Source organism: Podarcis cretensis, assembly GCF_951804945.1.
Source record: "Podarcis cretensis genome assembly, chromosome: 7".
Lineage (NCBI taxonomy): Eukaryota > Metazoa > Chordata > Lepidosauria > Squamata > Lacertidae > Podarcis > Podarcis cretensis.
In genome coordinates, this window is record NC_137176.1 from 47,146,098 (window position 1) to 47,170,726 (window position 24,629).

Genomic DNA, 24,629 nt, shown 5'->3' on the forward strand with positions numbered 1-24,629 from the left:
GAGGTATGCTGATAGAAACCATGAAGAGGATTGATATAGAAGAGCCTTGGAATGAAATAGATAGTAACTGATGTATCAAAACTATGACACTGGTCCTCAAAGTTAGAAATAAAGGCACATTTCCCATGTATTAGAGTTGCATAAGTAAATGCTTCCCAGCACCTCAATCCTCCACTACTCTCTGCTGCCATAATTCTGCAGCTCTCAGAAAGCTGTAGGTACACTGTCATTTACAGTGCCACCTGTTGGTAGATGCCACTGCAAAGTAGTGTGAAGACAGCCTAAGAAAAATATATACTAGAAAAGATTATATGGGATCTGCACTGTGCAAAACAGCATTTAGAAACTTTTATAGCTTTGGATGGCCTGCTGCCCTGCTCTTGAGCAGGAGATTCTATGCCCCTATATGGTGGCTGGTGATAGAACTACAAAGAGACCTTCCTCTGCATATCTTAACACCTGAAAAGGTCAGTAAGGATGGAGGTTGGCAGAAAGAAAGGCCCTTAGTTGAGCTTTAAACACTAATATGAGCACCTTGAATTGGGCACCTGTAAATGAACTGGCAGCCATTGCAGCAGTTTTAAAACAGAGGTTATAAGACTTCTAAATAGAACCCCAGCCGGTAATCTGCTGCATTTTGGACCTATTGAAGTTTCTGAATTGTCAAGCCCCAAATTGAGTGCATTGCAATATTCCACAAGTTACTGTAACTAAATAATTACACTAGCAAGATCCTTATATCGTCAGTTATGTATGCACTGAGTTTTATGCACATAGACCCTGTAAAAATGTCATACTTACATAATGGGCCCAGAGTTGGGATAGTTGGACCCAGTGGGCAAGAAATAATTCAGGACATTTTGCTTGGCATAGACAATCTCTGCATCTGTGTGGTGCTGCCCTCATTTTTTATTTAAAAAATATTAACCATTTGTGTATGACTCGTGTGTGTTTGTTTGTGTGTGTGTGTGCTACTGTTCAGAGGAAATGAAAGCAATATTTTAACTATGTTGTAAATGTATTGTTTCTTTGCTGCACGAACTCACAACAATGTATTTCAATAGAAACAATTAGTTTATCTCTCCCATTCTAATTTGGGTCCTATAATTGTATCCTAGAAGGTGATGTTTAAATAAATCCCAGGGTCCTAGCATTTAATATTTTTCTATAAATCTTAGCATTTCTTAGAAATATAGCTTCGCTTTGCATGCTGGTTTCTGGAGAAGAGATTGTAGCTGCTTTGCTCCTCCTCCAGTTTTCTTCCTGCTGTGAATTTAGGCATGGTTTGGCTTAGTTCCAGACAAGTCATGAGCTGTAACAAAGTTTATTGAAGGTTTGAAGCTTGTGATTTGTCAAGAAAGAGTAACTATGAGCCTGGTTTCAGATGACATGTTAAACCAAACCACATTTTAGTTCACAGCACCAGCATGACTGGATAGAGAAGCAAAGCAGCTGCAGTCTTCGCTTCATGTGCTAAGTCATAGTCTGTCTTAGTATTATGTGCAAACCAGGTCATAGTTAATTTAAAAGTGAATGCTCTTCATGTCTGCTCAGAACTTAAACTCATTAAGCTCAATGGGATTTATTTCCAGAAAGATGTACTTAAGTTTACAGTGTACTTAAGTTTGCTTAATTTGTTCCCGTTGCTTACACAATTACTTTTTATCTGGACACCGATTGCTTTCCCAAAGCTTTAGTAAAAGCTATTCTACTTACCTTGTACTTCTAGTCATGTGATAACTATAAAATTAGACTGCTTGCAATGCTTTCCCCTGCTCTTCTTTGAATTTATTAACAAGCTTATCAACTCAGTCATAGATCCTACTGCTTCAGCCCTGGAATAATGCCATTACAGTGCTACCTCAGGTTACATACGCTTCAGGTTACATATGCTTCAGGTTACAGACTCGGCTAACCCAGAAATATTACCTCAGGTTAAAAACTTTGCTTCAGGATGAGAACAGAAATCGTGCAGCGGCCGTGCAGCGGCAGCAGGAGGCCCCATTAGCTAAAGTAGTGCTTCAGGTTAAGAACAGTTTCAGGTTAAGAGCGGACCTCCGGAACGAATTAAGTACTTAACCCGAGGTACCTTTGTAGTTACTTTCTCCAAACTATGACTTGATATATAATAGTTGCATGTTAACCGTATCAATTTGATCTGATTTAATAGGATAGTTTTTGATCCCATAATGCCCTTGTGGAAGAGTACTACTATCATAGATTCATCTCATCTTAAGCTTTTATAGTGGTGCTTGATATCTGTATTGGCCCTTTGGTGTTGAAAAAACACTGTAGTTTCATTTTCATCTTTGTTAATTTTTGTAGAACACAATAGAAAAGAGGTCATAGTGAATGCTTGCTACTCTTTAAACTTAATTTGAGTTGTACAAAGATAGTATTAAAATAGAGGAATTGTAGCACAAATATATTTACATGTATTTTGCATTTATTTTATAAGAACTGACATACATTTACTCTTTTTTTAAAAAAACCAGTGACATAAAGCAAGAGGAACTATTAACTTCAAATTCATATTGATATACAGTAAGAATGTGCAGATGAGACACAATTTCCAGTATTGTGGATTTTGGTTTGGAAGTGCGGTCCCTACTATAAGTTTGCCAGGAATAGATGCTGGTGGTCAGTTTTTGATAGTTTGTTTGCATTCATGTGCTTGACTGCTTTTAAAAAGCCTTCTTTTTCTTGAATATTATTTCCATTATTAACATATCTTGTTGATGAAAGCATTTGTCCTGTAGTGATCAATACATAGCTACAGCTGGTTGAAGGGGACCAAATCCATTAAACAAGTGATTTGGTTCCATTTTACCAGCTTTAGCAAAGCATTGAAGTTTAAGAGGCATACAATTGTTTCCATGTTGTGTTCATTAAAGTGTTATTGTGTGAATACAAGAGCTGTATGCAGTATATATTCCTTTTTAAATTTACAATTTTCCAAAGTTTCCCTAAATGGCTCATCTTTCTATAATAAAAAGTTCAAAAAAGTGAAACTCCAAATGTTAAACAATAGGAGAAAACACTTTCGTGGCTTGCAATAGTTGGTTTTGTTCTCTTTGTATGCTTTTTGTGATCGTAACTTGTAATCATAATAGAAGATTCATAAAAGAAAATTTTAAGTCATGGCCTTAAAATTGAATGTTCTCGTGAATGTTGAACTATTTAATACTAGTAATGTGTTTCTCTTGGCTATCGGGTATCATATTTATCTCCCAAGGGGATTACTTCAGTTAAAGAGAATACTATTTTTATATTAGTTTGCTACTGCCACATTTAATTACAGCAGCTGTTGACAGAGAACTGATTACGGGAAGGTGAAGAAGGAGCAATGTTAGCTTGCTAGTGGTGTTCAACAAATGCTTCTATAGTTGTACTTTGGAACAACCTTGGTTCATATTTCCGTGTTCTATAAGGCCTTTTCTGTAGTAATGTTCATTCAGTATAGAACATCTCTGTGTGTGTGTGTGTGTGTGTGTGTGTGTGTTTACATAAACAGTTCTTACCTCTCCTTGTTGTTTCAATTACAGTGGTGCCCCACAAGACGAACGCCTTGCAAGACGGAAAACCCGCTAGACGAAAGGGTTTTCCGTTTTGGAGGTGCTTCGCAAAACGAATTTCCGTATGGGCTTGCTTCGCAAGACGAAAATGTCTTGCGAGTTCCTGCGGGTTTTTTCCCCCCTTTCCCCCCCCTTTTCCTAAGCCCTAAGCCGCTTATCAGCTGATCCGCTGATAAGCCGCTTATCAGCTGATCTGCTAAAAGCTGCTAATCCGCTAAGCTGTCAATGGGCTTGCTTCGCAAGACGAAAAAACCGCTATACGAAGAGCCTCACGGAACGGATTAATTTCGTCTTGCGCGGCACCACTGTATCATAATACATAACCCTTGATATCAGAGTTAAAAGTGCATACACTTTTGATTTTGAAGAAATGTCAGTACATGCAGTAAATCAATATATTTAAAGGCTTACATTGAGCCAATCAAAAGGAAGGGTAATGTTCAACTTATATATTAATAATGCATACATTAAATGTATCCTGCCAGCTTTGTTGCAAAGTGCCCTGGTGGTGATGAGATTTCTGTAAATATGCACTCATTCCTTGCTATTAAATATAGAAACGGCACATATTTGGCTTAAACCTTGAGCAGCAATAAAGCTGGTATCTATTTTTATCAGTTATATGGAAACTGTTGTACAGGTCCAGCTGCTCGAGTGTTCTTTTGGATGGCAATAGTTTCATGTACTGGCTATATCAGGATAAAAAGTGACCATGGAAAGAAGCATGGTAGCATTTGATAATGTCAGCATCTGTTATCCTTGTCAGTCAAATGGTTGAGATGTTTGAGTTACAACTGTGTCAGCAGATGTCCAGAGTTCATCTTGTGCTTAGCTAGAATTCAACAGCTGACCTAAGTGATGGGGATGACATTATTAGTGTGGCTATGTTCTAAGAGAAACAAGACTTTACCGAGTTCGATGTGATTTTTATCTAAGGTTTGTTTTGCTGCTTGTTTACAATACTAGTGCAGGAAAAGGTGCAAAGTCTGACTCATGTTAATGCTCAATTTTAAGAATGTGAGCCTTCAGAAGTTAATCTTTAATTTGTTGCTCAGGTGCCCTATTTCTAGAAATGAGCAGTGCTTCATAGAAATAAGCAAGGTTTGATTCCTTTGCTGCTAGTGAATTCTGCTCTTAGATTATAAATTGGTTGATTATAGTGTTAGTTATAATACCAGTGTTGCTTTACAAACTATCTTTAAATATTGGTTGCTGGCTAAAACAAAATGTGCTTCCAACATACACAAAAACCATAACTTTCAATTTCAAATCTACATAATGAGAAACATTCACATCTTTAATATAATCCGAATTTGAAAACTTTTGATATTTTTAACATTACTCCATTTAGTAACAGCTAGAATTTGGTTTTGAGAATCTGTACTACTTATGAATTGTTTGATATATGAAATGTTAGTATGAGCTGAATTAATATATGTATTATGAATGTTTCTTTAAGGCTTCAGCTCTTGTTTTTTCAGTTTTTATCTGGTTCTTGCAAGTAATAGTTTAGGGGTAGAGCAAGCATTTCATTTCTTAACTCTTAATCAAAAAACCTGTTTAACAAATAACGAGGTAATTTCATATTTTGTGGTTCAAATTTTGCCTCATGATATTCAGATTTAATCTACCATCTTTAAATTTCTCAAAACTTTAATTAGCATTCTTCTGATTTTTGAAAACAAGCCTTTGGGAACTAAAGACATCTGGTTGCTGACATATGAAAGCTTTACACATGAATTGAATGAGAATTTAGAGATGGCTACTTGCAACATAAGCAAGTATATGGTGCCTTATGGCTTAGATGTCATTGTGCCATAATATCAAATCCACTTACCCTGAGTTTTCAGCTAAATTAAAAAAAAAAAAAGGTTATGACCCTTAATTGATTAGTAGTGATATTCTCACATCTACATGCTTACACAAGTGTCATGTTTTTATTGTTTATTCTAGTGATGTTGATTTTATTTTCTTAGGATAGATTTAGGATAGAAAATAAAATGTCTGCTTCTACAACCAATATTACTCTGGCAATGAAGATATATGCAAATGTTAGACAAATGTTAATGTTTCACAAATTGTACTACTATTCACCTGATCCTTTCACCCAAATATGACTAAAGTGGATTCCTCATTCTTTGATCAGCTTAGTTCAGTTTTCTTTTAGTTGTAGTTCATACCTGCCAAAAATACATACTTCTTTACATTCCATAATATTGTATCTGCATATGGGTACATAAAGAAGTATGTGCTCTGGACAGGTTTTAACAGCCGCTAATTGCCAGTTGAAACTGAAAACATTTTTTCTTTATCCTAAAGTGCAAAATAATTGTTCCCAATTAATTTCAGGAACTGGTTTTTGTTTTAATCTGCTGGTGAAGCTAAAATTCACAGTGTAGTTTACCTGCGCAGTAGTTTAAAGCATATTAAAAGTCATTGTTTGTCTATGAGGATTTCAAGTACTTGTCTGGACTTCTGTTTCTTCTTACTGTCAATTAAACTTGCATATGAAGAATAATCTGCCTTCATCAAAAGTTGGCTGTACCAATTATATCCATGAAATGGGATGTTGTACTCCACTTTGAGCTTGGTTTGCTGGCTGTCTGCATCCATATTTAATTCTGTTCATTCTAGAAGCTGACGGCAATTATCCAAATAAAATGGAAATGATTTTCTTTGTAAAAATCCCAATGCTAGTAGTTTGTTGTAGCTCCCACAATTTTTTTTATCGAGTTATTGAAGATGATGCTGAGTACAAAATTCAAAGCAGGTGACGGGAAATCTTCTAAATGTTAGGATTTGGCCTATAGTTGGCTCTAGTTCACGGATTGTGAGCTGGTACTTACTGAACATTTATGAAATAAGTTCATGCAATAGTTCCTATATTTGCAATACAGAGTCATTTGCCAGCTTACTACATTTACTATATCAGATATATTGCAATATTTAGCTATCTAATTAATTCCATCTCTTTCTATTGAATCTGTTAGTTTGGAATCGAAATTACAAGATCAGGTGGCAAAAACCTATAAAATTTGTTTGTGGGGGTCAGCTATTTTTTAAGAGGTGAAATGTACAAATAACAGTTTTGAAAGATGCTTAATTGCATTTGTGACATTGATTCATGATCTGAACAAGGAAATAGGTTCTCATAAGTATTAATTTAGAGAAAAGCTTGAGTAAAACATCTAAATGGTAGTCAGGCAAGAGAAAAACCATGTATGTTCAATTTCTGCAGCCCATGACAAAAAGCTAGTGAAGCTGATAGAGAGCAAATCAGAGTCTAGCAGTAGCTAGCACAGTACTACAAGGAGGAACAGCAATGCAGCATAATAATTATAACTTGCTTGTTTTCAGATTTGAACTGGATTGTAATCATGCTTAAGAATAAAATACCTTTAATGTTCTCTCTTAGTAAAAGTGTTGTGCAGTTAATGCATTGCCATCCTTTTTCCTTCCTATAATAAAATGGTCACAAAATGCTAGCTAGATGTGGTTTGAAAGGGAGAACGAAGTGATGCATTTCTCTAAAATTAATACTTTTAGAAATTGCTTAGATAGCAATGGATGCAATGTTCTAAAATACAGCTAAGACAAGATTTCTTGTCAAACAGGCACCTGCCTATGGTTTTTAGGTTAAATAGGATTTTTCCAAATTTACTCTTTACAGATGCTTGATACTTAAACACACTGGCAATAAGTGTTACCTACAATAGAGATTAACAAAAACAATCTATTAAATGATACATGCAGACAGGAATCCTTTAAACATGTGGAATAATTTAGGACTTCTAATGCTCTGTTACCTGTAAGCTTATCATGCAGCATTTGCAGTTGGAAGAGAGGTAGTGACCTAGAGAGAGACATCAGCAGCAGCCATCTCATCTTGAGTGTTCACTCTATTCGCTGATTCAGCTCTTCCTTATGTGGGAGGGGGAGCAGTGAGAAGGTGAAAGTGAATACATATTTCACTTTCTAAAATAGTTATATCTAAAACGTAAACAGGAATTTTAATAGGTATCTGCTATGTGGATGCGTGGAAACAAGTTCCTTGTGGCTGCAAGACTGAAAGTAAAATATCCAGGGTAAAGCTGCTAGGAAACCCAAAGCAGGACAAAGTCTTCTTGTTTGTCAGTTGAAAACAACGAAAAAAATGTTCATGAAATCTTAAAAATTAAGCATGCACCTGCATCACCCCCACCCCTTCCCAATAAAGTATTTCCCCCTTCCTTCACTTCAGATGTTGCGCTTCGTCTCTCTTCTTCCTTGGGTTTAGTTTCCAGCCAGATTTGTTGTAGCTATTTTCTGTCTTCAGATGTCGAAGAGATGTTGTTAAGGTCAGGGCTCCCACATACATGCTATTTCGACTGGATCTATTTGCCTCTCAGAGTGAGCGAGCAAAACTGTTTCAGCTTTATAGGCAGCTAAGCATTCAAAACATCCACTCCCAGGCAAACAGACTCTCTTCTGCCTCTCTCTTCCCTGACCATATTTAGTCAACCATTGCAAAAAATAGTATCTCGGCTGTTGGTTGCAGTTCCAGGGGCAGAGCGTGGCTCTATCTTTCTTTCTCTATTGATTGTTCATCCTGCAGTCCCAACAGTGCTCAGTCATTTGTGCTGATATGTTTTTAGCAATGTCAAATAAAGCGAGGTATTCTGTTTCTACTTAGGTTTTTCTGGATTTTTTTTATCTTGAATTCACAAGCCTCGAGCATCTGTGACTCTGTTTTGAGGCATTAGACATCAAAACGAGGGGAAAGATACTGAGAAAAAACCTAATGAATAAGCAGCATTTAAATGTAATGCCATTTTAGAAATACTTCTGTGTGTGAAAACAAATTAAAATTTGAAGAATTGAACCTAAATCTGTTAATAAGCAAGATGGAAAAACTGTGCCTAGTTTTATTTTAAAGTCTTTCATAGCGCAAGGGCAGTTGAGCTTAGGAAATACTGCAGTATATCTTATGAATAGTGAAAACAGCAGACAAAACAATATATTAAACATGGCTATAAAGATGGTATTTCCTATTCATCTCTTGATAAAATACCTTATAGCAAGCAATTAGGGGTGGACTCCAATCAGATGGACCTCAAACAAGTAATTTCTATGTAGCATTCCTGTAATCACAGCTCTCCATTTATGGGAGGACTGCTGAAGGGAAGGATGGTTGTTGCTGTTGCAGGAAACTCCAACATGCAGCATTCAGAAAAAGGGGTAGAGAGGATGTGGGGGACAGCATCCCTTATTAAATGTTTTAAAATATTTGAAAGGAATAATGTGTTGGAAATACAATATGTAAGTGCAATATAAAATAATTGACAAATAAGAATTATTTAACCTTAGCTATATCACAAGGACTCCCTGGTATTACCTGTACATGCCTTTTTCCATGTTGCAACCTGCAAATGTCAGATGGATGATTATTAGATAGATAATGGTCATTTTCTCTGGTGGCACCCCATGTTTGGATTCTCCTGCCTAGGTCCCTCCACTGTTTAAATATATTAATTAAATTAATTAAATATATGTAAGGTATAACACACATGCATTTCCTTTCTGTACTCCCCTAGCAGCATCTTCTGTTCTAACCAAAGTACTAGGTTCCATGTATGTTCTTGGGAAATTAGAAAATTTTCCTGGCCTTTAAACTATGATAAAGAAAAAAGCAGTGGAGCTCTGTTGCTGCCATAGAATCTTGTATCTGAATTCCATTCATATAAGTTAATAGGAAGAAAATATGTAGTGTCAGTCTAGCAGATTGAAGCACACCAGGTGGTGCATGAGCTGCATGAACATCATTCCTGAATGTGAAGTAACTTAATCACAGGGAAGAAGCTGAGATTGAGGGCAGGGTTGGAAGTAGACATTCTACATATGTACTTCTCTAAAAAAAGAAAGTCAGTATTTTCTTTCTTCAGGCCAACCCCATATCACTGCATAATTAGGACATTGGTACAACATCACCTTCATGATAAACGTTGGGAAGCTGTTTATAATTTATTACTTCTGGAATGTAATAATGTCCTTTTTGCATAGTTCTCATTGAGCTTGAAAGTTAGGATGAAAATTTAGTAAAATTCAAAGAATCTCGCTAAAGTGATTAAAAATAACTTACTTAGAAAAGAATACCAACAGATTTTGGGGGTATGCGGATACTAGAGTAGGCACAAAGAAAAACAGGAGTCCTATTGCACAAATGGATTTCCATTATGGAAACAGGTGGAATGTTGCCCAATATCTGCAACTTGACCATTGGACCATTACAGGATAACAATACAGTACTTTATATTTTATTTCAGTGCAATGAGGGTGTTACTGTCTAAGCTCCCAAGACCATGGATTGTAGATGAGAAAAAAGATGATGGCTATACTGCCTTGCATTTGGCAGCACTTAATAATCATGTGGAAGTGGCAGAACTCTTGGTGCATCAGGTAAGGGTTGTTTTTTTAAAAATATACTTTGGCAATATTTTTTTTAAAAGATATCTCCAAAACTTTTTTTCTATGCCAGTTTGCCTTTTAATGAGTTAGATCATTTGTACATGAGTATTTGTACAATGAGTATTGTCTACTCTGTCACTGACTTTCCATGGTGTCTGGAAAAGTTCTTTTATCATTGCCTACTACTTGAGGCAACTGTGGAAATACCAGAAGTTGAATCTAGGATCTTTTTGCACGCAAAGCACCTATTCTTCTAGTGAGCTGTGGCCCTGTCCATAATCCATGCAACACTGGTTTGTTTGTAGAGGTAGATCAATGGAATACACACATATTCTGAGGGATCTGTTTTGCCAATTCAGATATGACAAAGTTATATTTTCTACGTTATATTAGTGTATTTTACGATGACCCTGATTTTTTAGTGATTAACATTTTTGTAAGAACATAAGAAGAGCCTGCCGGACCAGACCAATAACTCATCCAGTCCAGCATCCTGTTCTCACAGTGGCTGGCCAGATAGATGCCTATGGGAAACCTGCAATCAGGATTCATACACAAGAGCCGTCTCCCCTCCTGTGGCTTCTAGTAACTGCCATTGAGAAGCATTGCTGCCTCCAACTGTGGAGGCAGAGTATAGCCATCATGACTTGTAGCCCTTGATAGCCCTCTCATGTTTTCGTTTAGGATTTTTTGAATCCTCTTTTAAAGCCATCCAGGCTGGTAGCCATCACTGTCTCCTGAGGAAGCGAGTTCCAGAGTTTAACTGTGTGCTGCATGAAGAAGTACTTTCTTTTATCCGTTTTGAGTCTTCCACTTTGAGCTTCATTGGATGTCCATGAGCTCTATAATTATAAGAGAGGGGGAAAACTTTTATCTACCCACTTTCCCCAGGCCACTTTCTCCACTTTCTCTAAACTAAGAAGTCCCAAGCACTGCAACCTTTCTTCACAAGGAAGTTGCTCAATCCCCTTGATCATTTTGGTTACCTTTTTCTGAACCTTTTCTAACCCCTACAAATATCCTTTTTGAGGTGAGGTGACAAGAACAGTATTCAAATGTGGTTACATCATAAATTTGTATAACTGCATAATAATGCTGGCAGTTTTAATTCCTTTCCTAATTATCCCTACCATGGAATTTGCACTTTTCACAGCCGCCGCACACTAGTTAACCTTGCAGGAAGAAAGGCTCCCCCACTCCATTTTACCAGCTAGTCCCAGTGTAGCTTAAGTTGCGCATTTGGTAAGGTGCTCATTCAGAAGCAGCTGTCCTTATTGTAAGCAAGTGGGAAAGTTACCAACTGAATGTCTAATCTAGTAAGACATTTTGAGGGTTGTTGCTTACATTAATTCCATTTGCAAGTAGTGTTATGCTCTTATGTATAAATTAGGTTTTAAAGATGACTAATGGAAAGATCTAATGCGGTTTTCATGTCACATGATCAATATTTAATGTATGCTATTATAAATAGTTAGATATTCATTTGGTTTTAGCCTCATGAACTAATATGTAGATGAAATATGTTTTGGGCTTTTGGGAACATGGCAAGGTGGCTTCATCTGTCCACCCCATCTGTCCACATTCATCTGTCCTGCTTGCCCATGCACGTCCCAAGAAAAGGTCCAGTTCAGGATTTCTTGTTGGTTTTAATGTTAATAAGTAACAATTGAAACATCTCTTTCAGGGCAATGCTAACCTGGATATCCAGAATGTAAATCAACAAACTGCACTGCACCTTGCTGTAGAACGACAGCACACCCAAATAGTGCGGGTAAGGTACCAATAGTAGACCATAAGGCAGTTTCTCAGACTGTAGGTTACAGTTGCACAATTTGGTGCTTTTTTCTTTTACCAGGCCACAAGCACACAATTCCTGTTGTGTGGACCCTGCAATATATATGCTTGCTCATTCTCTCTAGTATATATCATGCTTAAATTCTGTTCAAACACATACTGTCTGTTGCTATATTAACATTAAAAAAATGAAATATACACTTGCTTTCGATATTCTCGCTAGTTCTATTGTAGATTGAAAAGTAGGGTACATTGATTGATTTGCACAACAACACTTCTGAATTATGCCTTGTGGCTGTCCCAGAGGAGAATTCGGGATGAAATATTCCTAAGGCTTGTTGTAGCGTGTTCCTGTCATGCTAAGCTATGGTGTAGTGCAGTGTCTGAGCTGAGCTTGTACTCCTTACATTTTCACAGCAAACTTGTATTTTGCCTCCATTTTATCCCAACTATATTAATATTCCTAATTTGGAAATAGGGAGGCATCAGAGGTGGTGTTGGTCAAATGAAATAAATATATATTTACAATATCACTGAATTGAAGCAGCTGCTGATAGAACACTCTTTTTGTTGTGTCCCAATGGTTGCATGAATGGAAGACAGCTTGTGCCACCTATCTCTTTGCCTCTTCCCTCTCTGTATCCCTTGTATTTCCTGCTAAGCCTCACTAAATAGACTCCTGAATAGTGGGAGGTGGGGAAAATAGTCTGAAATCAGATGGGGGAACCTTGCACAGTGCAGTCTCACTCTTCCTGTACATTGTGGCCTGCACTGTTCTGGAACCCTGTCCCCAACCCCATGGAGAGACTTTGGAGGGGGTGTTAGGGCTTCAGTGAAAGAGGAAGAGCAGGTTTGGTTGTCTGAGCTGCCTTCTGGTCATGCAACTATAATAATAATATTATAATAATTTATTATTTATACCCTGCCCATCTGGCTGCATTCCCCCAGCCATTCAACTATTAGATGCAGCCCATTCTTATCAGCTTGTTACTTAACTCTGACATATCAAATTGTATGCTAGTTATATTTCTTGAGATTAAAATTAGATTTGGTAAAAACGGAGTTTAAAGAATACAGTGGTACCTTGGGTTGCAAACACCTTGGGTTACAAACACCTTGGTTACAGACTTCACTAAGCCGAAAGTATTACCTCGGGTTAAAAACTTTACCCCAGGATGAGAACAGAAATCGTGTGGTGGCGGTATGGTGGCAGTGGGAGGCCCCATTAGCTAAAGTGGTACCTCAGGTTAAGAATGGTTTCAGGTTAAGAACAGACCTCTGGAACGAATTAAGTTCGTAACCAGAGGTACCACTGTAAAGCGTAAAAGATACAAATAAGTCTGAACATAATTAAAGTGACTTTGCATGGCAAATTTATGTGCTATTGTGCACTTCAGAGTTTCTAATGTGTCTATGATTCATTATATGAGAAAATAAATGTTCAAAAGGCTGAATTGTTTCTCCTCAGCTTCTAGTTCGTGCAGGTGCTAAACTGGATATTCAGGATAAAGATGGGGATACACCCCTCCATGAAGCCCTGAGGCATCATACTCTGTCACAGCTTCGTCAGCTCCAAGACATGCAAGATGTGGGCAAGGTAGATACTGCTTGGGAGCCATCGAAGAACACAGTAAATAATTTGAATTTATTTATTTCTTCTCTACTATACTTTCTCTCTGCAGTATGTTGCAAGATCCTGTTTTGTTTTGGACTGCTTTCTGTTTTCTGAAAAGCAATTATTTAAAGATAATATTCCATTAAATATAAATGCCAATTGAGAATTAGTTTGGCATATTATCATGGACAACTTTGGTAGAAAAACATTTTTTTTAAAAATCCCCAAATATTTCTGATTTTGGTAATCAGCTTATATTTCTTTTCAAAAGTTCATAAAATGTCATTTGAATTAACAAGCAGTAATCCAGAACAAAAATGAGCTAAATAATTATAGTATGCATGGCTTCTAACTTTTCAGTTGTATGCTTTGTACTAAACGATAGAAACTGACCATAGAATTTATATTTATGTTTTAGATAGTGTTTTGAGCATATTTGTCTGTGTGGTTGTATATACAAGGAAAGTGAGTTAATTTTTATTATTCAAGTAGTTTCATTGAGGCAGAACAATAGGAAAAAATAACTGCAGAGAAATTAGGTGATTTTTATGGCAGTAGTGTTAACAGCAGATGAGGGTTAAATTTTAACTTAAAAATATGGCAAATGCCAGAATTGTGCTGAGTTGCACATGAAGGGTTGGTATGTGGGATGAATGGCTTGGTACAAAAGAACTGTCAACATCATGCATCATATCCAACACCAGTGCTCCACTAGTGCAGTGGACTTTCCCAGTGGGATTTCCTCCTCTTCTCATGTTCTCTGTAGCTCCCCATTTATACTCAAAATCAGCTCCATGGGGTAGGAGGACTCCTTAGAGCAGATTTAGATGGTATGTGGGGAGAGGGAGAGGAAGGGCAACACTTCCTGATCCAGAAAGCATTGAGAGAGCTTCAAAACCTTGATGCCGCTAGACTGTTAGATGCCCAAATTTATCCTTTGGGCTCTCTTTGGGGGTACACATTACCTCTGTGCTTCCCCCCAGCTCTCACAGCAAGTGAGCTGCTCAACCGGAGCAAAACCCGCCATCCGCCATCTTCTGGGGCAACCTGGTAGTCCCACTCACTATGCCACTGGAACTCTGCATGTGCAGTGTTTGATACTACCAGACGATACAGTCTTTCACTCTGTTCAAGGAACTTTGAAAAGAACTAACTGTGTGAAGTTACACTTCAGGGCTAGTATTTGCTCAGATCTATTAATGATACAGTTTTGTCTTGTTGGTTTTGTTTTCTCATAAGATATTATTTTTCAGGTACATCATTAGTTGCGAATTTACTTTCTTTCAGTTGATAATGGGACTGGGTACTCAGGGAGCAGAAAAGAAGAGTGCAGCATCTATTGCCTGCTTCCTGGCAGCTAACGGAGCTGACCTTGGTATTCGTAATAAGAAGGGTCAGTCGCCCCTTGACTTGTGTCCTGATCCTAGCCTCTGTAAAGCATTGGCTAAATGTCACAAAGAAAAAGTCAGGTTTGTATTGTAGCAGCGCAATAGGATTAACCCACATTTCCTTTCCAATTTTCTGTTTGCTATAGAACAGCTGATAAAGTACACACACACACATATGTTGTAACCTGCCCTGGGACGTTATGGGGTGAAGGGTGGGTAATAAACCTTGTAAATAAATAAGTACGTTTATCCCAATTCTAAGAGAAGCAAATAAAATTAAGGTAGATTTGCATTCTCACAATATTTAGTTTCATGTGAGCTAAATTGAATAGTGGTGTTCTCATTTAAGTTTCTTAATGTTTTAATGTATACAATCCTTGGTTTAGCTGACAAGCTCAGTTTGGCTGCAAAGACAGTCAGCCCTGGTATTTTGCAGGCATTGACTGAGAGAGGGATTTCTCCTGTATACAGTCAATACTTGAAAAATTCAGGCTTCTTTCTCTGCTCCTGATCACTTGATCAGAAGGGGAGAAAGAAGCCTTTGCTAGCCCTATGTCAAACATAGGAGAAGCGCCAAGCATAGGGCTGACCGAGAGGGGAGAAAGGTTCCTTTTGCAAGCATTGACAATGAGAAGTTCCACTTGCTGTCAGTGCCTGCAAAGTGCAGACTACTTTCTCCTTTTCATTCCCATGGTGCAACACATGGGGCAGCAATGCCCCTTAAGATATATACCTTGAGCTATGGTTCTCAAATGCTTGGGGTACACCATATGCAGGGGATTTGAATGGGCAGGCAGGACAACCATATGACATCATAATGACATGTGATACACAGGTGAGTTATTCTGCCCACAAGTTGTCCTGTGGGATGGGGCCTGAAAAAAATCAGCCCCTGGAGCCAAAATGTTTTCTCCACCCCATGGCTAGTGGAAGCCTTTTCTTCAATCATTTATTTTATTTTGCCATTTACTTTTAATTAACATTTCATACAGTGTTTTCATTTTTGAATTTTGAATTCACTGTCCACTGTGGCTATTCTGTGCCCTCAGCAACATTTTGAAATTGGTCAGAACTTTGAGATAGAAAATTACTTAATGCATGCTCCCTGTTCCAGATCACACAGGAAGTCAGGAATTTTGGAATATGAGCCATGATCAAAATCGGCTCTTCCATCCACATGCACACTGTTGCAAATATTCTCCCAGGGGCAGCACCTTGTGTGTCATGGGATATTGGTGTAGAAAGCCCCTGACCATGCATTGGATTTTTGAGCTGCCTAGGAAACATGCCAATTGAAGGAATGAGGTAAAGGTTCCTGTGCCCAATCTGAACTTGTCTGCAGCACTTTAGATCCCAGCTGTTGCCTCTTTATTCTTCAGTGAGCCTCACAGGTTTTTGAAATATTTAAATAATAATCCAAGGTTTTGCCAGTTTTCCAACATAAATTTAACTAAATGTCAGTCGAAAGTTCATATAGCCATGTTTTCCTGTTAAGGGAGGGGAACCTCAGAGAAGAAACTGTTCTGTAATATATTTATTAAGACCATTTGTCAGGCTTTTTTGCATAATACCTAGCCTGATTGAGTTTTGATGAATTCAGCTTTACATGCACACTTTGTGACGTTTTAAGAAGTATTAAAGAAATTCTTCTGTTATTTGTTTTCCATTTTTACTAAATGTCAGTGCCGCTCTTAAGTGTTAAAACAGTCCAGGAGGAATGTAAAAGAATTAAAAAATTAATATACTTACCAAGCTTAAGGTTTTTTGCCCTTGGCATGATTTTAAGCTATACAGAATAGCCACCTTTTTCTACCTAATTCTTTCTACCTTAATGGCAGGGTGCATTGTTTACTATTCCCCTGAATTTCCAATGCAGATGAGTAAATATTAATCTTGAAGCAATACAACAAAGTATGATATAATGCAAAATGATTACATATACAGTCATACCTTGGGTTACAGATGTTTCAGGTTGCGCACCGCGCCAAACCCGGAAATTCCGGAACGGGTTACTTCCGGGTTTCGGCGCAGAAGCGCCGAATCATGAGCCATGCATGCGCAGACACGGTGCTGCGCGTTGCAAATGTCCCTCCAGCACGGATCACGTTCACAACCAGAGCGTCCACTGTATAGGGTGGAATTGAACACCCATCTTTTTCCAATCATTCAACCTGCAAAAGCATTGCAACTTACCAAATGGAATGATGCCCCCTCTCCCCTCCCATGTACTCTCTTCTAGGGGTTCTCATCCCAAGCTAATTTTGGGGGATGCAGGAGGTGGAGAGGAGGGGTAAGCCCTGTTACGCATGTGGAAGTCATTGTACACGGCTTCCACTAACATGGCTGGTTAGGTGAACTATGCAGATTATGTTGAATATTTATATAATATCTCAATGAATATTTGTGTTTAGTGGTCAGGTTGGTTCCCGGAGCCCTTCTATGATCAGCAATGATTCAGAAACCTTAGAAGAATGCATGGTATGTTCTGATATGAAGAGAGATACTCTATTTGGTCCATGTGGGCATATTGCTACCTGTTCTCTCTGTTCACCAAGAGTCAAGAAATGCCTTATCTGCAAAGAACAAGTTCAATCCAGGACAAAGGTGCGTGCTTTTATTTCCAGCTCATTTTAGTATGACATACCTTAAAATATAAGTTTTTATGTGCCATTTTAAACTTCGAGCATTTTAAATGATGCTCTTAGAATCAAACAGCAGAAACACTTAAGCAAATGACAGTCTGGGTCATAGTCCTAAGCAGCAGACTGTTATATTCTTATGAATTACTTTTGATTGTTCTAAATCCTCTGCCAATTGTTTTCATTAGATGATCCCAAGTTCTGGTGATATGAGTAAAAGAAAAGAAATCTCTCTCCACTTTCTGCATGCTTTGCTCCAACTCTCACTGGTTGGCTTTTGAAGCTAAAGCCCGCCCCCAGCTTTTCACCTTCCTTTGTACAGAATGTGCTCCACCCTCATGACTATGTTGATCGACTTTCTCTGCACCTTTACTAGGTCTACAGTTTTGGGAGACATCCTTTTGCATCTCTGCAGTTTCCTTTGGTTTTCACCACCCTGAAGAATTTGGTGTTTGCAGACTTGCCCACCTTGCTGCTCCTCTTTAAGTCCAAATCATTTATGAAAAAATTAAAAACCACTGGTTGCTTAGGGGACCCTGTCTCACCTCACTCCACTGTGAGGACTGTCCATTTATTCATTCTTTTTTTTTTTACCAGTTTCCAATCTGTTGCTAAGCTAACTCAGGAGTATTTGTGAGAGATTTGTGAAAAGCTTTTTTTTTAAAAAAAAATACAAGTGTATTGTGTCTATCAGATCATCCTTTCCTAAGTGCTGACACACTCAAAGAATGTTCAAATGTTGTGAGACTGGAGCCATTGTGTCTTCCTAGCAAGATGTGTTATTCTATATGCTTTATAGTGTTATTTTTAATCATATTTTGAACTAATGTGCCCAGAACAGACATTAAGCTGATTAAGCTACAATTGAGAAACTAAAAGCTTCTTTATGAAAAGTTGAAGAGCTATGTAATTTTTCTTTGTAGATTGAAGAATGTGTAGTATGTTCAGACAAAAAAGCAGCTGTGCTCTTTCAGCCGTGTGGACACATGTGTGCTTGTGAAAGTAAGTTCTTTTGGTGGCTAACAATTGTACTATGGAATAAAATGATTAAATTCACTTACTGAAGTAGATCGAGTTTATTGGAAGATGGATGTATTAAAATATAAAAGTCAGTTTCTGAGTTTGTCTCACTCAAATGTATAAGGGGTGTTCTGCCCACCCCCTTACCAGAGAAGAGGAAAAGCTTAGTCGTGAGATTTATCCCTTTGCTTATAAAAGTGAATAACTGATTGTAGATGTGATGCTGGTGGGAGGAGTATACCTTTTTGAAACTATCTTGTGCTAGATGATAAACTGTCTCCAGTTCCTAACATGGATGAATCAATATTCACTGGTGAGGACTATGCAAAACGGGTGTGCTATGTGTTCTAGGCTCCTTACGATATTTTCTTGTTAATCTGTTCATTACATTCCACTTTTACATTAAATAAGTAAAAAAACCTGCATCAATCTGAATAATTCCCCCCCCCCTCCAGATTGTGCCAGCCTTATGAAAAAATGTGTACAGTGTCGGGCAGTGGTAGAGCGAAGAGTGCCTTTCATTATGTGTTGTGGTGGGAAAGGTACAGAAGACTCCACAGATGACATTGGTGAGTTTGTTTATTTTTCTTCTTTTAGCAGTGGTTTCAATTTGCAAACTCCTTCCTGATTCAGGAAGTGGATTGCATTGGAACCATTGTTCTGATGCAATTAATGGGCTAGTAGTAATTTTTAAATTGGTTCAGCTCTTTTGTAAGTATTTCGTGTCACCATTGTCTTTTCTCTGCATTGTGTAGCAAGTGGAAACATTCCTGTTCTGCAGAAAGACAAGGACAATACCAATGTCAACGCTGATGTACAGAAATTGCAGCAGCAGTTGCAGGACATAAAAGAACAGGTAAAAAAAATAGATAACTTTTATGATCAATATCAAAAGAAAGCTTTGTTTTTTTTAAGGCATTATATGCAAGTTATCAATATAAAGGTTTATGTTATGAATATTATTATTGTTATTTTAATTTATCACCAATCCTTCATCTTAACATCATGGGGCAAGTTACACTAATTAAAACAACAATTAAAGGAATATAAATAGTAGGCATACTGTACACTGCAGTTATTGTCATCAACTCTAGAATATCTCCCTAAGCATCTTTTAGGTTCAATAATAAATTTTATAAAAAAATGGAAAAAGATTCAGGACGTATTCTTTCTTCTGTTTTCACATAAAATGTCCACAGACACAAACTGGATTTTTAAAAAATGATGCATGGATGTATGTTGCGGAAAGGCAACTCATTTCACGTATGTTTAACAATTGGAATGTAGGACAAAAGCCACATCATTTGAAAGAATTACATTTCTTTTCTTCAGACTTTATGGCAGATTGAATATGGATTTTAAACCTCTGCAAATAGTGAAACCCTGCCATGTAGAAGGGTTGTTTTTTTTAATAAAAAAATCCTTATTAGAAATGGCATTTCTATTTGGACTTTATCAACCTTTATCTATTAGTCCACTATTTTGTTACCCAGCCCTTATCCACAAAGCTGTTGGTAAAAATAAATGACAGTGATAAAAGTAAGACAGTAGTTCCAGGCAGTAGTGTTGAGTTCAGCTCCCTCTGAATCAGGGCAGCAAGAAAGTGCCAGTAGGGTGCTACTGCTAAGACAATCACTGCAAAGGCACTCCCTCATCTATTCATGTCTTATTCTTTCTCCTCTCCTCTGCCCACTTTCTATCACAAACACTGCAGAAAGTATAAACAGCAATGGTTCTTACGTAAACTGCAGAGCAGATCATGGGGGTGCGTGGGGAGAGAAGAGGAAAGGGAAATCCCAATGCATGAGTGGAACTGTTTGTACAGTGCTGGATATAATCCATAGTCTCTTCTCCCCTGCCACCAGAGAACAGAACAAGAGCCAAAGAGAACAAATCCACAGGAAACTACTACTAGTCCTGATTTCAAAAGCATTCCTAATTTTTATGCTTTTATTAAAAAGGAGGGGAGAAAGATGAATACGCAGATAAAAAGCCGAAAGCCACCTTTAGTTTGTTCCCCTCCCCGGCCCCAAACTTATATTTAAACTTATTTTCAGGACAGCAGTGATCCTCCAACTGAGCAGTGAGTTTCCTGAATGGTCTATCCTTCCAAGGACAAATCAGCTAAGTCATCCAAACTAGACTCTGCCTTCCTTTCTGTCCTGTAGGCAGGACCAACAGTCTTCTTTCTGGCCTCCTTTGGTACAGACAGCACTTGGGCATTCTAATAAAGTCATGGCCTCCATTTTTATTTAATATCACATCAGACAGAGTTCTACAGACTCAAAGGGGTCATAATATCTGGAAATATATGGAGATTTCATTTTTAGTTGCCATTAGAAATTCCGAAAGGGTTTGTGTGTTTCCAAAATTTCAGAAGTGTTTAAATGAGCTTCGCAGTCTGTTTCTGTGTGACAGATTTATTTCATATTTCACTATACCTTTTAATTGTATAAAATAGATGTCATTTACAAAGACAGTTATGTCCTTAGCAATGATGGTCATAATAATAAAAATATGAAGAATGTAGCATTGCTTCAAAACTTTGAATGTATTTAGCAAATGTGAAGTTGGCCTAAGCCCATATACAACACAAAATGATTCTGGTGTATCTTTCTGTGAGGAACGCTAAAGATGTATGTTAAGTGCTTTGAGAATTTTTAATCGCTGAGTTAAATTTTAGCAACACTACTTTAAGGCAGGTGGTTGATGAGTATCCTTCAGAGTTTTTTTATGGTATTTATTTCACCAGCCTCACTTTCTGAAAATGGTATTTACATTAGGCGTAGTAAGCTAATAAGGTATAATACTTGGTTATTATTTGTCTCCAGACAGTTCTTTAGTTTCATTTTTGTCTCTTACAGACCATGTGTCCCGTGTGTTTGGACCGTCTAAAGAATATGATCTTTCTCTGTGGTCACGGAACATGTCAGCTTTGTGGCGATCGAATGAGTGAATGTCCTATTTGCCGAAAGGCTATTGAACGAAGAATCCTTTTGTATTAAAATATAAAGTGTCTTACAGTAGCTTGTCATATTATTACTACATTTTGCTCATTGAATCTTCATAAGCTTTAGTGGCAGCTAAAGTTTGTCCTGAAAACATTTCTAATGCTATGGAGTTATTGCATTGTAAGTGCTTAGACTGACAATACAAATCAGTATTTGAGTGGTCAACCTCTCCTATCAAGAAAGCTAAACCAAGTTTAGGTTAATTAACAATGCAGTCTTTTTTATATCTTTTGCCTTTCTTTTTCTCCCCAACCCCTTTATGTTAAAGGGACAATTTCCTGTTGGTATTTTTATTTTATATGTATGAACTCTTAATTTCAATGTTGATTTTTATACTGTCAGCTGCTTTCATGTATAAATATTTTTAATTCTCTAAATTGTATTTGTTTTAAATACGTTTTCATAGTAGTGTCAGTAATAAATTGCAAAAGCAAGCTAAGCCTCGGAGCTAGGTACAGGAATTTTTAAAAATCAGCACAATAAATGAATCGTGTTTCAGTATTACAAAATGCCTCTAAAATCTGAACGCCTATAATTTTGTATGGTTTTCTTATTGTCCCACATTAGTTTAAAGGAGAATGAGGATTATTACAAAAGTTGCTGATTTTAAAGGGCTGCTTGTAGCCTCCACATCCATAGCAGGGGTGCCTTCTAGAATTGGCCTCCTGAAAAGCCGCCTCCACAAATGGGGAAAACTCCCAATGTGATGGTGCTGAAGACAGTACAGGCTGTTGCTAGTAATGAAAAGAAAACGCCCTGCATAATATAGCAAGCCCTTCTTTCGGCCTGAGAGGCTTTCAGGATCTCGGCCATAATCCCTTCAACTGAGAGAACAGTTTTTAGAATGGTGACAGACATTATTATTTGTATACTTGCAAAAGAAAACCATTCTATCTGTAGGCTAGAATTTAACATTTTAAGTCTAGTAATTGGACTTAAATGCCACCTTGCAAAAAGGGAATATACAGCAGAGAGTTTTAAGATAAATAGGAACAATAGCTTCTGTAATATGAATATTACTCATTTTGGTGCAGACTTCGCAGTATGCATAAACTTTTCTTTTCTGAAACTTCATTGGGACCATTCAGTTAATAACCAGGACAGTGCTTGATATGTCTGTGAGATTTCTATAAATTGGGGGCCTGTTTAGGGAGGATAAGGCAATGATGGGTTAATATAAATGCTATCCAAGGATATGGAAAAGCATCTTGCTCTGAATGTTCTGCAGTAGGCTGTAGATAGTCTCCCAAAGATTAAATAACATATCTTAGATGGTGCATGATTGCAGAAAATAAGTTAATTTTTGGATTTATAATTAACAGATACACCATTTATTTGTATTTAACTCCAATTCAGACAAATTCTTATAAGCATGTGGTGAAACATTAGATTAGAAAGAAAATTGCCTTTAACAATTTGATTCCTGTTAAATGTACTCAAAGGGAATTACTTGCAGGAATAGACTATATTTGGTAAATATAATCTGTGTCATATAAATTTGAGTTGAGATTTTTATTTTATTTTATGCAGAAGTTTGCAAATTGCCTGGAACAAAGTTAATCATGTCTTAGGAATGGTTTGTGATGAAAGAAGGTACAGAAACATTGCATACATAAAAATATCCATGGTATATAGGATTGTGCTGCAATTCCTAAGCACAGCCATCTGGAAGTTCCACAAAAGCAAACGGGTCTTGGATCCCTTACATTTATCTTTCAAAAAAAGATGCATATGATTGTGTATTAGAATGAAGTATAAATTTGTTAAATAAGTGTGAGCTGCTTGACTTCTTAGACAAGCATGCTTACATTTATAAAATACTTGTTTCTGTTCTGATTTTGAAATTTCTGGCTATTTAATTGTATAGTTGCTGCAGTATTTCAAAAGTGAAATAGCTAGTTCCAAGAACAATTTGGATAACTATTTCCACAAACGGTCTTCTGAAATTGTGCATGCATATGCACAGAAAAAAGACCTTAGAGAGTTTATTAATAGTAACATAATTAATAAAATAATGTGGCACATGAGGTAGTTTTTTTTTTCAGGAGTTTGCCATCAAAGAACTTTTCATTGATTTTGAACAGCCAGTTTATATAAGGAACTAAAACAAACGAGGCATTTTATGCCGAAAAGTAAAGGAAGAATGTTGTATGTCATAGGTAGGGCAAATGTCAATGCTTTGGTGACAAAGGAGTTTCTGGTATACAATGGTGTAATTCTGTGTTCTATTATTTTAGCACAGCTGGAAAAGTTGAATGATAAAATTATTAAATCATTTTGTATCCTCTGTCCCTTTTCTCCGTTCTACAAAACACGTTCATAGCATGACTAGTCTTATAAGCAGGTCAATTAAGTTATTCATTGTCTAAGAGAATGGACGTGAGGTGCTGCATTGACCTCAAATCTAGTAGAAGGAAGTAGGGCACTTGTATTAGCAAATCTTACTTTTTGTTGCTTTGATGCTATTTTATGTCATTCTGTTCACAATGTAGAGAACAAAATTATTTTAACGTCCCTTAGCCAACAGAAAACTACATTTGTTTAAACCTTTCTTAATTTATTTAATAAGTAGTTTGTTAAACCTTTATAGTATAGAAGACAGATGTTGAGACTTGAATTTATACTTTTATTAAACTGTAAATATAAACCTGAAGTGTATGACTGTGTCAAACTATATTCTAATCTGCACTATATTAGAAACAGTACTTGCAGTCCTGATCAGAGAACTACGCATAGGGCCCAACACCTATGGTAAAAGGGTTCCTATGGATAATGTTCCAGTAATAAGCTGCCTAAACTAGCCGTGTGCTCCCTTCTCCCTAACTCCAATGTTCTGCACTGTGCCTGTGCTGTATAGCAGCTGGGGGTGAGGAGGGTTGCCAAGGGCCACCGGAAGTAGGACACTACAGTGGTACCTCGGGTTAAGTACTTAATTTGTTCCGGAGGTCCGTTCTTAACCTGAAACTGTTCTTAACCTGAAGCACCACTTTAGCTAATGGGGCCTCCTGCTGCTGCTGTGCAGCCGGAGCACGATTTCTGTTCTCATCCTGAAGCAAAGTTCTTAACCCGAGGTACTATTTCTGGGTTAGAGGAGTCTGTAACCTGAAGCGTATGCAACCCGAGGTACCACTGTACTTCACAGC

The 24,629-nt window shown here is 37.3% G+C and overlaps 1 protein-coding gene across 2 annotated transcripts in view; it reads left to right on the forward strand.

Moving 5' to 3' along the window:
- Window positions 1-23,773, forward strand: part of MIB1 (MIB E3 ubiquitin protein ligase 1) — a 42,549-nt gene extending 18,776 nt beyond the window's left edge. The window contains exons 13-22 of one of the 2 annotated variants that reach the window (XM_079982627.1): window positions 9,878-10,010; window positions 11,704-11,790; window positions 13,282-13,443; window positions 14,716-14,897; window positions 17,228-17,420; window positions 18,379-18,457; window positions 18,931-19,044; window positions 19,231-19,331; window positions 20,533-20,558; window positions 21,340-23,773. In XM_079982627.1, the coding sequence (XP_079838753.1) occupies window positions 9,878-10,010; window positions 11,704-11,790; window positions 13,282-13,443; window positions 14,716-14,897; window positions 17,228-17,420; window positions 18,379-18,457; window positions 18,931-19,044; window positions 19,231-19,331; window positions 20,533-20,558; window positions 21,340-21,370 (1,108 nt within the window). In that variant the 3' untranslated portion in view covers window positions 21,371-23,773. The remainder of the gene's footprint in view (window positions 1-9,877; window positions 10,011-11,703; window positions 11,791-13,281; window positions 13,444-14,715; window positions 14,898-17,227; window positions 17,421-18,378; window positions 18,458-18,930; window positions 19,045-19,230; window positions 19,332-20,532; window positions 20,559-21,339) is intronic. The other variant, XM_079982626.1, reaches the window with a different exon arrangement.
- Window positions 23,774-24,629: the final 856 nt, after the last annotated feature.